General features: G+C 45.1%; 1 protein-coding gene across 3 annotated transcripts in view; it reads left to right on the plus strand.

The window, feature by feature from the left end:
• BCAT1 (branched chain amino acid transaminase 1) overlaps positions 1-12,305 on the plus strand; it is a 95,124-nt gene that overhangs the window by 57,836 nt on the left and 24,983 nt on the right. For all 3 annotated transcript variants that reach the window (XM_034782352.1, XM_034782343.1, XM_034782361.1), the window contains 3 exons: positions 1,693-1,803; positions 4,074-4,193; positions 10,839-11,002. In XM_034782352.1, the coding sequence (XP_034638243.1) occupies positions 1,693-1,803; positions 4,074-4,193; positions 10,839-11,002 (395 nt within the window). The remainder of the gene's footprint in view (positions 1-1,692; positions 1,804-4,073; positions 4,194-10,838; positions 11,003-12,305) is intronic.

The following is a 12,305-nucleotide window of genomic DNA, read 5'->3' on the forward strand; positions in this document are numbered from 1 at the left end:
GATCCAGCTCTTGTGACTTACAGGTGCCAGATGATACAGTGTGCACACATTTACAGCCCTGCAACGGTTTGCAGCAGCAAATTGTATAAAAACCAGCAAGCAATTACAGCCGTTGCTTTTATTAGAGCTGGGCATTCCCAGAACACACCACAGGTACTCTCTCTTTACAAGTGAAAAGATTTTCTGTGCTCTGAAAAATGACAAGCATCCATCCATGGAGAAAAAGATTTAAAGGCTTGAGCAATCTTTATGTTGCAATAACGATGTGATTCTTGCTTCTCTGAAACCATTGATCGTATCTTAGACTAACATTCCTTCCTCTTTCTCTCATAAAACATTCTGTAAATGAATATTGGGGAAAACAGCTGTTTTGTAATAACCACAATTGGCACAATAAGAAAATTACGGTATTAGCTGATTGCTAGTCCAGTACAAAATCCTATTAAAGTTCCTATATCATCAGCAATGCCGTGACTTATTAAAGGTGCATTTTGTTCTCTGGCTACAGTGTCAAATTTTGTTGTGGGATGGTTTCCTTTTAAATTTGTACAAGAAGTTTTAATGAAGCGGAAGCTGGCATGGTCCACAGCACCGAGAAGCAAGAAGCCCTGAGTTCTAATCATGGCTCTGCCACTTGATTGAAGTATGGCTGAGGGGAAAATCACTGAGGCTCTGTTTATACTACAGCTGGGTTGTCCTGTGACCCAGTTACGACACAGTTAAAATTTGTGGTGTGGACAAGACCTCACTGTGTCCTGGAAGCTGCATTAAAGCCTTTGATAGTCCTCTACTGTACTAACCCTTATGGAAAAGTGCTGTAGAATGTAATAGTGATGAAACCATTTAAGTTCTATAGAAACTACTCTAAAAACAACTCCTAGAACTTAAAGAATTGAATTGTTTCGGTATGTTTTTAGAACTATTCGGTCACATAGAACTAGTTTTCTATTACATTCTATAGGATGGTCCAAAAAACTATGAGCTAGATTTTCCAGTCTGCTCTCATGGTTCAAAGTAGCTGGATTCTGGCCATAAGAATTCTTGAATTCTTCTTCTGGCATAAAGCTGAGGGAGCTGACTTCTGTGCCACCTGTGTCCTCCACCCGTTTCACCCCATCTCCCCACATAGGGGTGTGTTGGGAGACAGATGGAGCAAGCCTCAGCTGCTCTAACTACTGCCAGGGCCAGTTGATACAGGATCAAGGGATTGTAACAGGCTTCCTTAGTTTTCCTTCAGAATAGGCACACGTCAGGTGGAGATCTAAAGAAAATTTATCATTCCTTATTAAATTCTATAGGACTTTTCCATAAGGGAAGATGCTATTTGGGATCAGTCCTAGGTATTAGTCAGGGTATGAGGGTATCATAAAGTCTCACCCATGCTACACATTTTAATTGTTGGAACCAGCTCAGGATAATGACATTATCACCTAGTCCCCTGGGACAGATGTATTTGTAGTGTAGGCAACTACACTAACATGTGGTAACATGGGAGTAATAATACTTATCTACCTCACAGGGGTGCCGCAAAGATTAATTAGTTAGAATTCATGCAGTACTTTGAAGATGTAAAGTGTTTATGAAAGTGCTAAGTTCTGTTACTTCCAAAGGGCATGTTTTATTTTTGTATTGGTGTTCATGGGATAACCCAGCACAATTTTCATTTGCTCCTTTCTCCTTTTGGGTTGGTAGCTGTTTGAAGGAATGAAGGCTTATCGAGGAGTGGATGGTAAAATCCGCCTGTTCCGTCCAACGCTCAACATGGACAGGATGGTGCGGTCAGCGGCACGAGCAACACTGCCAGTATGTAACTGAAACCTATCCTTTCCTTGGGTTAGGAAAGTATTTTTATTTTTAGGGTGTGAGGCTTTGAAGTGCGCAGGAGTTGTAAACCCTTGCTGACTACAAAGAAAATACAGTACTTCCATTTAAATCTTGTTAGGAGTCTTGTCATGGTGAAGGGGTCATTGTAGGGAGCTGGTGAAATTAACTCTTCTGCTAAATGAGTGTTTTTCAAACTGGGGGTCCTGACCCAATAGTGGGTCACAAGGCTATTGTAGAGGGGTTGCAGTATTGTCGCCCTTACTTCTGCGCTGCCTTCGGAGCTGGGCGGCTGGCCAGCAGCAGCGGGCAAGTGGTGGAAGGGGGGAAGGGTCATCACAGCCTAAATATTTTCAAAGTGGGGCCTGGAAAAAAATAGTTTTAGAATCTCTGTGCTAGATCATTGGCACTAAGATGGAGGTTAATTTTCTCCATCTCTCCTTGCTGCCCTTCCCCACTGATGGAAATTAAAGTTCAGGGGATTAATCAATCCTTTAGAAGCTGAAGGCATATAATACACACATCCTTCTAAACATTTATATACAGACAGTGGGCCAAATTGTACTCTCTCTTACAGTTATGGAAGTCCATGGGCTTGCACAAGTAGAATTTAACCCATTGTTTCCAGTGGCTAAGTCTTCAAGGTCAGAGTTTTATTTTCTGGCTCTTCTGCTGACTTGCTTTGTGACCTTAGTCAAGTCCTGTAGCCCCTTGGTACCCCAAGTTTATCACTATGCTGATGAGCTTTAGCAGGACAAGATATGTGCTCCTATTAGTTGCACCATGGCCTCTGTGTTCCCTGCCATGCTTGTTATGGTGATATTGTATGTAGGAATTCTATAGTGAAATGTTCATCATTATCCACAATGCTCTGAAAATTCACAGGCCTTAAATTCCGATCTAAGCTCTGGAAACAAACTGCTAGGATCATCCAGGTATATCTCACTTAATCAATACCCTACCATTGAGGGGCCTTGGGCATTGGTACACCTTGGTGCCTCCTTTTTTCTGCCTGTGGCACACAATAGTATTGTCTCCTGAGGGCTGTAATATTTTAGTCTAATCCAGATTACTGGGCTCAATGCAGAGGGAACTGTGTGGGTTTAGTGGCCTGTGTTATACAGAAGGTCAGACTAGGTGATCTGATTGTCCCGTCAGGCTTTAAACTCTATGTGACCCTGAAAAGTTTAGGGATTGCCCATGCACACACTGAGTTCTTTACAGTGTGCTTTGTACAACAGAATTGGAGGTGAGTAATCCTACTGGTTCTTTCTTTGTGTTTGTGAAATATATTTCACAATATCATTAAGGATCTTTAGACAGCTCATTTCTTGGCACTTAAAATCACATGGCCTTTTCCCTTGTATCTTATTACACAGCAAGGGTGATGTTAGAATCGTGGACTTTTATAGCTTGCAAACATTTCTTCATCATGATTAAAAGTTCCCATTAGAACAGGGGCGGACAAACTTTTTGGCCTGAGGGCCGCATCGGGTTTCGTAAATTGTATGGAGGGCCGGTTAGGGGCGGGGGTTGTGGCTTGGCCCCCACCTTCTATCTGCCGCTCCCCCTCCCCTGGGACTCCTGCCCCATCCAACCCCCCCTTTTCCCTGATGGTCCCCCCAGGACCCCTGCCCCATCCACACACCCCCACTCCTGTCCCCTGACTGCCCCCGGGCCACCGCCACCCCATCCAGCCCCTCCTCTCATTCCTGATGGCGACCCCGGGATCCCTGCCCCATCCAACCACCCGTTCTCCCTGTCCCCTGACTGCCCCCGGAACTCCTGTCCCTGACTGCCCCCTGCCACCGCATCCAACCCCCCCTCCTTCCTGACTTCCCCCCCCGGGACCCCTGCCCCCATTCAACCCCGTTTTCCCCCCCATCCATACCCCTGCCCCCTGACCACTACCCCGAACTCCCCTGCCCTCTATTCAACCCCCCCAGATCTGTGCCCCCTTACCGCGCTGCCTGGAGCACTGGTGGCGCTACAGCCGTGCCGCCCGGCTGGAGCCGGGCCATGTCACCGCTGCCACCACACAGCTCAGAGCAGCCCCACCACCCAGAGCATTGCGCCAGTGGTGGAGCGAGTGAGCTGAGGCTGCAGGGGAGGGGCCTGGGGCTAGCCTCCCAGGCCAGGAGCTCAGGGGCCGGGCAGGACGGTCCCGAGGGCCGGATGTGGCCTGCGGGCCATAGTTTGCCCACCTCTGCATTAGAATTTTCCATAACTCTTTCTTTCTCTCTTTCTTTCAGTGTTTTGACAAGGAGGAGCTATTAGAGTGCATCCGGAAGCTTGTGGAAGTGGAAAAAGAGTGGGTCCCGCACTCTACGTCTGCAAGCCTGTATATCCGCCCTACTTTAATTGGAACAGAGGTGTGGAAAAAACTTTTTTTCTTCTGAGTTTTATATACATTTTCATTGCTTTGTTCTTATCTTAAACTTTTGAAATCCATATTGTGTAATAGGCCATGGCAAGGAGACTAAAGCATTTAATTCTCTTTCTACAGCTGGAGTGGCAATCATATTTTGGCACTTAGGCTAGAGCAGTGATTGTAAGCTCTTCAGGGCAGAGACTGTCCCTTATGTTTGTACAGTGCCCATCACAATGGGGCCCTGATCTCGACTGAGGCCTGTAGATCCTGCTGTAATACAACTCATAATAAACATTCTATACAGATCTTTTTATTTTGAGGCATTGGGATATATTCACCAGTATTCTGTGGCTGATTTGTGTCTCTCTGGCCATGTACAGTTTCTATACATTTGGTTTAGCAGGCCAATCAAAGTTGGTTTATGGCATCTTTGCATTGCCAGAAGAGTGCACAGTACCCATAATGCACAAGTGAATGTAGTGCCACGAGTTTTATGAATGGCAGGCTGCTTGGTTAACTATATTTTACCTTTTTTCCCCGTCTCTGGTATGTAAATGATTGCTTTCAAAAGTAGCATGTTAGAAAATAGATTAACCACATTTGGCTTCAGTGGAATCTTATTGCTTAACTCCCCCACATACAAATCAAATGGCATCTATTCTTTTTTCTTCCTAAATTCACTTAAAGTGAATTTAGTGGTCATGAAAGGTGCTGGCCTGGCCTGGACAGAAGTCCTTTATTTATACATAGAACAGTGGTTCTCAACTTTTGTACTGGTGACCCCTTTCACATAGCAAGCCTCTGAACGCCTCTCCCTTATAAATTAAAAACACTTTTAAATATATTTAACACCATTATAAATGTTGGAGGCAAAGTGGGATTTGGGGTGGAGGCTGACAGCTCGCGACCCCCCATGTAATAACCTTGCGACCCCCTGAGGGGTCCTGACCCCCAGTTTGAGAACCCCTGACATAGAACATATGTAATATGGACAGCATCAGAACAAGCTTGTACGCCTCACCCACATCCTGGAGTGAAGATCTCTCAGGGTGATGAGACAGTTCAGTCTTCAACACCCATTCAGTCATCAGCCTCTTTTTCTTAGTCTGCCAACAGAAGAACTAACGTAACCTGACTGTCTGGATAATCAAGAAAAACCTATCCTCTTTTGCTTTTTAAGAATGATTTGAGAAGTTGCTATCCCCTTGGCAATATCTGTACTATAATCTCATACGCGTGTTGTCTGTTTGTATTTTGTATTATATATATTAAAGACCTTTTGGCCACCAATTTGGAAGCACTGGTGTGGTTGGATTTTTTTGTTCATTCAATGTGGGACCCTATGGCAGCGTTGAGTCTGGCACATTTAAAGCGATGCCACAGTATAATCTCTCTCACGTAATTGCATGTACCTTTTTTGTGTTTGTATACATACTCATCATTCCAAGAATTCCATCCATACATGCCTCTGAATACTCACTAATCACAGCATTCCTTCCCTGTCCTGCTTTTCTACTACAGATTGGCTGGTAGGTTTGTGCTCACTCCTGCTGCTGGAACATAAATGCATCCAGGTTTCACCAATTCAAAGAGGAATCAGAAGTTTGCTAACAAATTGTGGTCTCTTTTGTGGATTCCCCACATGTTGCTGCCAAGTGGTAGGCTGGTCAAAGTGTGATAAACTATAGCGCTATAATTGTAGCAGAAACAGTAAATCAGACTGTTTGGCTGCCAGTAAAAATAGTGTTATCTTTATTACTTCAAGTGAGAATTATACAGCTAGCAGAACATATAAGCCAATTTCAGTGATGGGAAAAATCTTTAACAGTGTTTAGTCCAAACTATTTTTTCCAATGATTGCCTACCTGCGACTGTTAAATTCTCTTTGCCATTAGCACATTGATTTACCTAGGAAATGCTCCACTCCATAGAGCCTCATTTTATGACAGCTCATTTACATTGAGCACAGCACCATCTAGTGTCCATCTAGTAATGATACTTGTTCAGATCATTAGATTTAAGATAATTTTTCACATAGTCTGTGTGAACGATTTTAACTTTTTTTCTATTCAGTATATTTCAACTGAGGTTTTGTAGGAAAAGGAGACTAGCTAGTTACACAGCAATGTGTGCATTGAAAATTTGAAAAGTAATTGAGAGAAAAGGCTGTGGGAGATATACATGCTAATTCAATGACTGAATTTCATGGTCTCTCACTGGCAAGGTAATTAAAGACCAAAAGATAATTTAAAGTTGTTCCCCTCTGGAGGAGCCCCAAGTGCTATTCTCTCATGGGTGAATTTTTCCTCATTCATGGATGAATTTCACCTCCGTTGCAGCTCCCCTGTAGGACTATGTGTGTGCATATACACAAATTGCTTGCGGATGTGATTGAAGCAAGTCTACAATGTCAGTAAAACAATTTGGATAAGAAACACTTTAGTTTCTTGTAAGCTCTCATAAGAGGGAAAACTTTATGTCTTACTGGCTAGATTATAGGAATCAGGGTGTGATTCCTGTTCCCAACTCTGCCACTGATTTCCTGTCTGCCCTTGGGCAAGTCATTTCATTTCAATTCCCCATCTGTAAATAATCTTTGTAAGACTTAGCTGCCTCACAAAGGGGTTGGGGCTTTGTTAACTTAATGTTTGTAAAGCACTTGCAGACCCTCAATGAAATGATCTCCCTGCAGTAACTGCAAAGTATTAATATGAAGTGGGATTCGCTATAATGATTTTCAGAGGTTCTTCAATGTGGGGCTTCATTAGGCAAGTAAAGTGCTCTCATTGTTTCAGGTTAGTCCACACTGTTCGGTCCTTTACCCATATCAAGCAGAAAAATTGCTCTGACTTGCAAAAGATAAACAACAGGACTCCTTGTTTTCTAGCACTATCCTCTTAGGGTCTACACCTGCTGCCACTTAGCAGCAGCATGGCCTTAGTTAACTATCTTTTTTCTTTGGCTGAGGTCTAGTGAGAAATCAAAAAAGACCTCAAGGGACCTGAAGGATATATATCTGAATGTGCCAATGGTTCCAGGGCATCAGCAGGACCCCAAGATTTAGTTTAGTGGTTCTCACATACAGTATTGTGCCCTGATTCTGGGCCTCTCATGTTTTTACAACATTAATTTGTGTCGTGGACTGGTTTCAGAAACTGTAACTTCTTATGAATCAAGACAAGCGTCTTCTGACAACAATCAGGGTCTTGTCTAGGGTTGCATTTGCAGACAAGTCTTCCTCTCCTTCCTGAGGACCATGAAAGCTTTGGTCTGGGACTTCAGGGTGCTGGATGTCGCAGTTTCTGCCTCTTGCAATCCTATAGCGCTCTCCTGGGATCACCTGCAGTTTTGAATGGTTCAGGTGCTACTGATAAATGCTGCTCATGCAATCTGGTTAAAACTGTTCTAGTTCCTCCTCATATCAATGTACTGCTCACCTGGGAGGCTGCAGGAAGTTCATTCATCCAATGAGACTTGTTGAATTGACCTGTTCTGTAGTGTGGTAACCACAAATGCCAGTCTTTTGGGTGGGGAGCTCATGCAGGGCCCCAGATGGCACTGTGAAAGCAATCTCCCCTAAAACCAAAGAGAAATCTCAAGATGGGCAGTTTCAGGGGGATTCTTGTGAGGAAAAAGACAGCAATGACCCAGTCAAACGACTCTGCTGTGGTAAGTATATACCTGAACCAGAAAACCCAGGATAAGAAGACTGTAAATCACTTAGCTGGCTAATCTGAATACAGTGTTCAATGAGGATCTCCATCCCTCCCCTGATTGTTTAGATCCTTAAGCAATGAGTTGGCCTCAACAGACCTATTTACTCGGAAGCAGCAAACACGCGGCTCCTGACATACTGCCTGGGGTACCTGTTCTCAGCCAGGCTGCTGCACACACTAGATGCTGTGGTCAGGGTTCCATTGTGCATAGAATCCAGCCCGAAAGATCCTCTTGATCCCATATCCTAGTCTGTTAGGCAAGTTTCTATCTGTCTTCCTGTTACATACAGAGGTCCAAAAAAACAGGAATAATGTCATAATGACTGCTTCCACGCAGCCAGTTCACCACTCTTCCCTTCAGCCTATCGGTGGCCCCCTAGGGGTTTTCACTAAGTGTCTGGCGGTAGTATCTCGACAACTGGCTGATCAAAAGTCAGTCACAGGCTCGAGTTCAGAACAACATCAGCATGGTCCAAGCCACCTTCTGAGCACTGGGCTTGCTGATAAACAAACAGAAGTCAACTCTTGTCCCAGCTCAGAGAATAGAATTTATTGGGGCGGTGCTCAACTCAGCTCAAGCCAGTGCCTTCCTGCTGGAGGCCTGGTTCTAGACTATGTCAGACCTGATATCCAGTGCCAGGGTCCACCCAATTACAACAGCTCGGGTTTGCCTGAAGCTACAGGGGCAAATGGCGACATGTACTTACATGGTTCAACATGCAAGACTGCACCTCAGGGACCTTCTGATGTGGCTAGTGTCAGTATATTCCCCAAGCAGACACCTCTTGGACTCCGTGCCAACAGTTCCTCCCCTATTCCTTCACCTCCCTGAAATGGTGGAAAGACCCAAGATCAGTAATGATGGGGATGCTCTTTGTTATCCCTCAACCATTGGTAGCTTTAATCTCAGACAGGTCAGACCTAGGGCAAGGAGGCCTCCTCACCAACCTCAGGACTCAGGCCTCTGGTCCCAAGAAGAACTCTCCCTGCATATAAACGTCAGGGAGCAAAGAGCGGTATGCTTAGCTTGTCAAGTGTTCCTTCACCAGATCTCAGGCCAGGTGGTGCAAGTCCTGACAGACAATAGTGCGGCCATACCTGCTATATCAACAAGGAGGGAGGGGCCTGATCTTCGGCCCTGTGTCAGGAAGTCATCCGTCTATGGGACTTCTGCACGAAACACTCCATCCATCATGTCACATCTCCCAGGAGTCCGGAAAGTACCGGTGGATCACCTCAGCAGATCCTTTTCCTCTCACCATGAGTCCCTTCACCCGGGGGTCACCAGGTTCATCTTCCAAATATGGGGGCCTCCCCAGGTGGACCTGTTCGCTACCAGACAAAACAGGAAATGCCATCGGTTTTGCTCACTGCATGGTCACAGCTTGGGCTCCCTCTCCGATGCTTTCTTGCTCCCATGGCAAGACCCTTACATCAGAACCGCCTTACACTGTGTTCTTTAAGGACAAGGTCCAGCTGTGCCCTCCCACCCTGCCTAAGGTGGTGTCACATTTCCATAACAGCCAGGCCATTTTCCTGTCCGTTTTCTTTCCCAAGTCTCACAAGACCTCTGAGGAACAGCAGCTTCACTCATTGGACATTATGTGGGACCTCACCTCTTATATTGAGAGGACTAAACTCTTCCGCAAATCCACACAACTCTTTATAGCAATAGTGGAAACGGTGAGAGGATGACCTACCTGTGTCAGCCCAGAGGATCTCATCCTCGATAGCTGCCTGTATTCGGGCTCGCAATGAGCCATCTTAACTGTTCACTCCACAATAGCCCAAGCTTCGTCAGCAGCATCCCTCTCATAGGTCCCAATCCAGGACATCTGCAGGGCTGCAACCTGGTCATCAGTACATACCTTTGCATATCACTACGCCATCACCCAACAGGTCTGGGATGATGCCACTTTCAGGAGAGCAGTGTTGCTGTCAGCATGTGCATGAACTCCAAGCCCATCTCCAGTGATACTGCTTGTGAGTCACCTAACATGAAATGGACATGAGCAAGCACTCGAAGAAGAAAAATGGTTACTACCTTTTGTAACTGTTGTTCTTTGAGATGTGTTGCTCATATCCATTCCACAACCCACCCTCCTACCCCTCTGTCAGCGTTAACAGTAAGAAGGAACTGAGAAGGTGCATGGCTGGCAGTGCCCTTTATACTGGCAGATGAGCGTGTGGCTCTGGAGGGCACTAGAGCCAGCCCAACGGATACCACTGAGGGAAAAATCTCTGGCAACAGTGCACTTGGTGCACACACACCTAAAGTGGAATGAACATGAGCAACACATCTTGAAGAACAACAGTTACGGAAAGTTTAGTAACCATTTTTTATGACGTCAAATGAAAGCCATGTGTAAAATAAGGGTTGCTTAGGCCAGGGATTCTCAGCCTTTTTCTTTCTGAGTCTTCCTCCCCTCCCTACTCCCCACCCCATGCTATAAAAACTCCATGGCCCAACTGTGCCACAACGGTTTTTCTGCATATAAAAGCCAGGGCCAGCATTAGAGGGTAGTAAGCAGAGGAATTGCCCAGAGACCACACGATGGGACACCGTGAAGCTAAGTTGCTCAGGCTTTGGCTTCAGCCCGGGTGGTGGGGCTTGGTGCCCCGGGCTGCAGTCCTATGTAGTGGGACTTCGGCTTTCTGCCCTGGGCCCTAGCAAATCTAACACTGGCCATGCTTGGTGGACCTGCTGAAACCTGCTCACGACCCCTCAAGGGGCCCCGGACCCCTGGTTGAGAACCACTGGCTTAGGCTGGTTTCTGAAGTGGCATCTTTGGAGATGCATTGTGCCCTTTGACCAATGATGGAGCACCCTCCTGCGGCAGGTGCTTTGAAAGTGGTAACTCAGAAAATCTAAACTCTGACATGAAGAAGAAAACAAAGCAAAAATGATGTGTGTTTCTTTTACTGTGCAGCCTTCTCTTGGAGTCAAGAAGCCAACTAAAGCCCTGCTGTATGTTATACTGAGTCCTGTGGGCCCATACTTTGCAAGCGGAAGCTTTAATCCAATATCCTTATGGGCAGATCCCAAATATGTAAGAGCCTGGAAAGGAGGAACGGGGGACTGCAAATTGGGAGGGTAAGAGAGCCTGATTATGCATTAATTACATAGCTCAACTGTTGGATTGTTTTTTCCTTTCAGTAAAATTTTGGCTATGATGCTGTATTATTAAATGTTGCAAATCAAAAATTGTAACAAAGGCATTTCCAGAAAAGAGGTAGCTCACCTCCAGTCAAAATAGGCTACAAAATAGCAGACTGCCAATCTGTTCACCTTGCATAGATAGACTAAGGCCAAGGTTGTTAAACTGTAGTTTGTGGACCACTGGTAGTCAGTCCATAATGAGCTGCATAGGTCTGTGGAGCTGTCTCTTCATGATTCCAGCTGCTAAAATAAAGATAAATCAAATGCTTTTCTAATGTTGTTTCTCCATGTGAGCAGTTGCTACTGTTCTGTCAGAAAATGGAGCAGAAGGTGTACATGAGACAATTTCTGTGTTAAGCTGTCACACTATGAAAAGTTCTGAGAATGAGGGCAAAAGTTTGGAATAAGGGCAATTGCAAAGAGGCAGGGACTCAGAGAAACTTCTGTCCTGTCTTATTTTTTTGGGGAAAATGTATATGGAAGTTTGATCTACCTTAGTCACTGTTGAAAGTCAACAGTGTTTGACTAGAGTTACCAGATCGTTTCCCAAGTGTGGTAATTGTAAATGTTGAAGTTAAAATTAATCCCAGCTTAAAGTGTTCATGCAGTGCCTCATGATTTTCTGCCTCCTTTTATCAAAATGTGAAACTTGTTTTTCCTAAAATCTTGCAAATTTGTGTGTGTACATGTCTGAAATATGCGGTTATAAAGAAAACCAAAGTTAAAAATCAAAAAGTTTAAATCTCTTCTGACTGGATTTCTGTCAGCAAATCCATTGGGTAAAGAGTTAAACATCAGACAACAGCAACAGCCAGTGAGAGCCCAGGGGAGGGAGGGAGTCTGTACGGCTAGGGGAATCCCCTGTCTCCTATTGAACTGCTTCAAGTTTTCTGCTTCTACACATAGACTAGCTTTAAGCCATAAACTTGAAGTGCTGTGGCCTTCACTGCATAATCTGTTAGCCGCTTTGCTTGTACAAACGTCACACTTTCAAGAGTCAGTTGGGTCAGGGGTTACCTTTACATCCCAGGATCCAATGGGATGTAGTCTGGTAGGTAGGGGGTAGTCCACAGACCCTGTGGTAGTCTGGTAGTCCACAGACCCTGTGGAGCAGTATGGTCCTGGTAGGTAGGGGGAACCCTTGACTCTGGCTGAGCCCTTCAGAGTTTTATTTTGCAGAAGCAAAGTGACTTGTAGTTCATTCATTTAAGTGCTGCCAATGGAATCGTGTCAGGGG

The sequence above is a fragment of the Trachemys scripta genome, chromosome 1 (genome assembly GCF_013100865.1).
Source record: "Trachemys scripta elegans isolate TJP31775 chromosome 1, CAS_Tse_1.0, whole genome shotgun sequence".
Lineage (NCBI taxonomy): Eukaryota > Metazoa > Chordata > Testudines > Emydidae > Trachemys > Trachemys scripta.